General features: G+C 43.3%; 1 protein-coding gene across 1 annotated transcript; it reads right to left on the bottom strand.

Moving 5' to 3' along the window:
* Nucleotides 1-467: 467 nt before the first annotated feature.
* Nucleotides 468-1,953, bottom strand: LOC122641568 (eEF1A lysine and N-terminal methyltransferase). Its single transcript, XM_043834845.1, has one exon. It carries the CDS (start codon nucleotides 1,912-1,914, stop codon nucleotides 475-477), a length of 1,440 nt encoding a protein of 479 aa, XP_043690780.1. The 5' UTR covers nucleotides 1,915-1,953; the 3' UTR covers nucleotides 468-474.
* Nucleotides 1,954-2,372: the final 419 nt, after the last annotated feature.

Genomic DNA, 2,372 nt, shown 5'->3' with positions numbered 1-2,372 from the left:
AATCCTAATCACTCTCCTATACAGACTTAGGGTAAATAGACTCAAAATAAAATTCTTAAAAACTATTAAGCATCACAATCTAACTCAAAAACTTAAGAAATAATCTCGTATACTAACTTTACCCCCTCCAGGATAATAAATTGGGTCGGTTACAATGAAACCCAAAAAGCTAAAGGTCCAACTTATGATACAACTACATAATATTCAATTTCAATCCATTGGACTGCCACCAGCACCTTGTGTGCTTCCCAAACTTGTGCCTTCGCTTCCATACGGTATCACAGTCTAATGCAACTGCATTAACAAAACTACTTACCTGACCCTTCTAATTGTCTTTCATGTTTTAAGAAGACTAGAAAGCCATCCTTCAGAGTATGAGTCAGCTGATTTCCACCTGTTAGGCAACACCAGCTCTGGCTCATGTAACCTTTTCCTCTGAAGAGAATCCATAAACTCCTATTAATCAATAGTGCTTCAAATTTTTCTTATAGAATCCAAGTATGACATTGCAAGTATCAACTTCAACTTCTCCAGAATGTAATTTCCACCGCCATTGAAAACAGAACCGATTGAAGAAACAGTGACAATAAGAACGTAATTCTCTCCATTGCCCACATCAATTTCATAAAGCTCTGAAAATACTTCCCGAAACTGAAGAATCACATAGTCATAGAAAGACCTGCTTGGAGGAATAACATTTATCACAAGAATACCAAGCTTGTGAAGAGCCAACTTGGCAGCAACAAGGACAGAATTCTGTAAAAACTCGAAAGGTGGTGCACTTATGCCGTTGCTAACATCACCAGAATCCAAATCAACCATTATCAAATCCATCCTATCATAACATCCACCGAAAATATCCAAGCAGCCATCAGTTTCAACAGGCCCAGAAGCAGAACCCGAATTCTGATTAATATCTTGGCGGGAGAATTTCTCTATGACTTCTATCCCATCCCCAACACAAACCCGGAGAAACTCCCCTTCTTTTAAGCCAAAGTATTTCCTTGCAACTCTCAGTACCGTTTCATCCGCCTCCACTCCCATGACTTCAAACCCAAAATGGCTTGCCAAAAAGGTCAGCAGTGCCCCACCCCCAACTCCAACACAGAGAACCCGTGGTCTAGACCCTGACTCAAGCCTCTGTTCGACATGGGTAGCAATCAATGAAAGGCTAGCCACCATAGGAGGAAGGTAGGGATGTACCAAAACACCCATTTCGGGCCAAAAACTTACTTCTCCTCCAAGCTCTAGATTTCCAGAATCGGCACTTATACCAGGAGAAATCCGTATCTCCGTCTGAACAAAATTGGGCATTCGTTTAAAACGCAACCTTCTCCGAAACTCCCGTTTTAGTGCATCGCCCACTTCATCGTGGATTTCAATCTCAATGTCTTCAACCAACATTTCGCCAACACAAGAACCAAAACATTTCGCAACTACAAAGCTACGAATCACGTTATCTTCGTAGACTAGAAACGGTATTTGGGGTAACCCGTTCTTGAAACATACTTTGGGCAACAAGCCGAGGAGGGAAAGTGTTAGAGTCTCCTCGAACTCCGCCTGATAAGCTGTTGTATTGTTTAACAATCTGCAGCGATTGTAATAGTTGTCGCTGCTTTGAGGGAGATTTCCGACGAGAATTAAGCGAGAGATTCCTGGAGAGTTTAAGAGGAGTTGGAGGTGACCAGCTTCGGTGGAGAAGATCCAATCGTATTCACGATTTACAGGGACTAACATTGCGGCGATTCCAGGCGACTCCCCGGCGATTTGTACAGGGGAATCGAGGACGGCGATTCGCAAGAAGGCGCCATAGGGAATAGGAGTGGAGTTGGGTCGATGGAGAGGGTTTGGGATGGATAAGGAAATGAACTGCGAAGGAACCAGGGTTTCGAAGGTACCTCCATCGACAGTCATGGAAACGCTGCCTTGGTGGTTCTCTTTTTGCGCTTCTCTCCCCGCTTGCACTGCCTTGGTGGATCTCTTTCCGCTTCTCTCCCAGCCTGCGCTGACGTTCTTTCGGGAAGGAATAAAGGGTGGCGATCGGTCGGTTCGTTCAGTTGTGCTGACAATCAGCAGAAACAACTCTTTCCGTTTCTGTGCTGAGAAACAGTTTTTGAGGTGTTTGGTAAATCTGTTTCGGAAATGGTTCCAAAACACAATTGCAATAACAAGGAAGAAGTTGTGTTAATGGTGATTGGAGAAAAGTAGAAAGCTCGTTCAATGGAATTCTAAGTGGAAGCATTGGTTAATTTGATGAAAGACGAGTTATCCATTCGGCATCACCAATGAGTGTTAGGTTGGTAGCATTGAAGGAGTTGAAGAGAAAATTGAGCCCCAAAATTTCAGGAGATACAGAAACCAACATGAGGAGA

The sequence above is a fragment of the Telopea speciosissima genome, chromosome 10 (genome assembly GCF_018873765.1).
Source record: "Telopea speciosissima isolate NSW1024214 ecotype Mountain lineage chromosome 10, Tspe_v1, whole genome shotgun sequence".
NCBI lineage: Eukaryota > Viridiplantae > Streptophyta > Magnoliopsida > Proteales > Proteaceae > Telopea > Telopea speciosissima.
The sequence above is the reverse complement of the archived record's forward strand: the minus strand, read 5'-3'. Positions and strand labels throughout refer to the sequence as shown.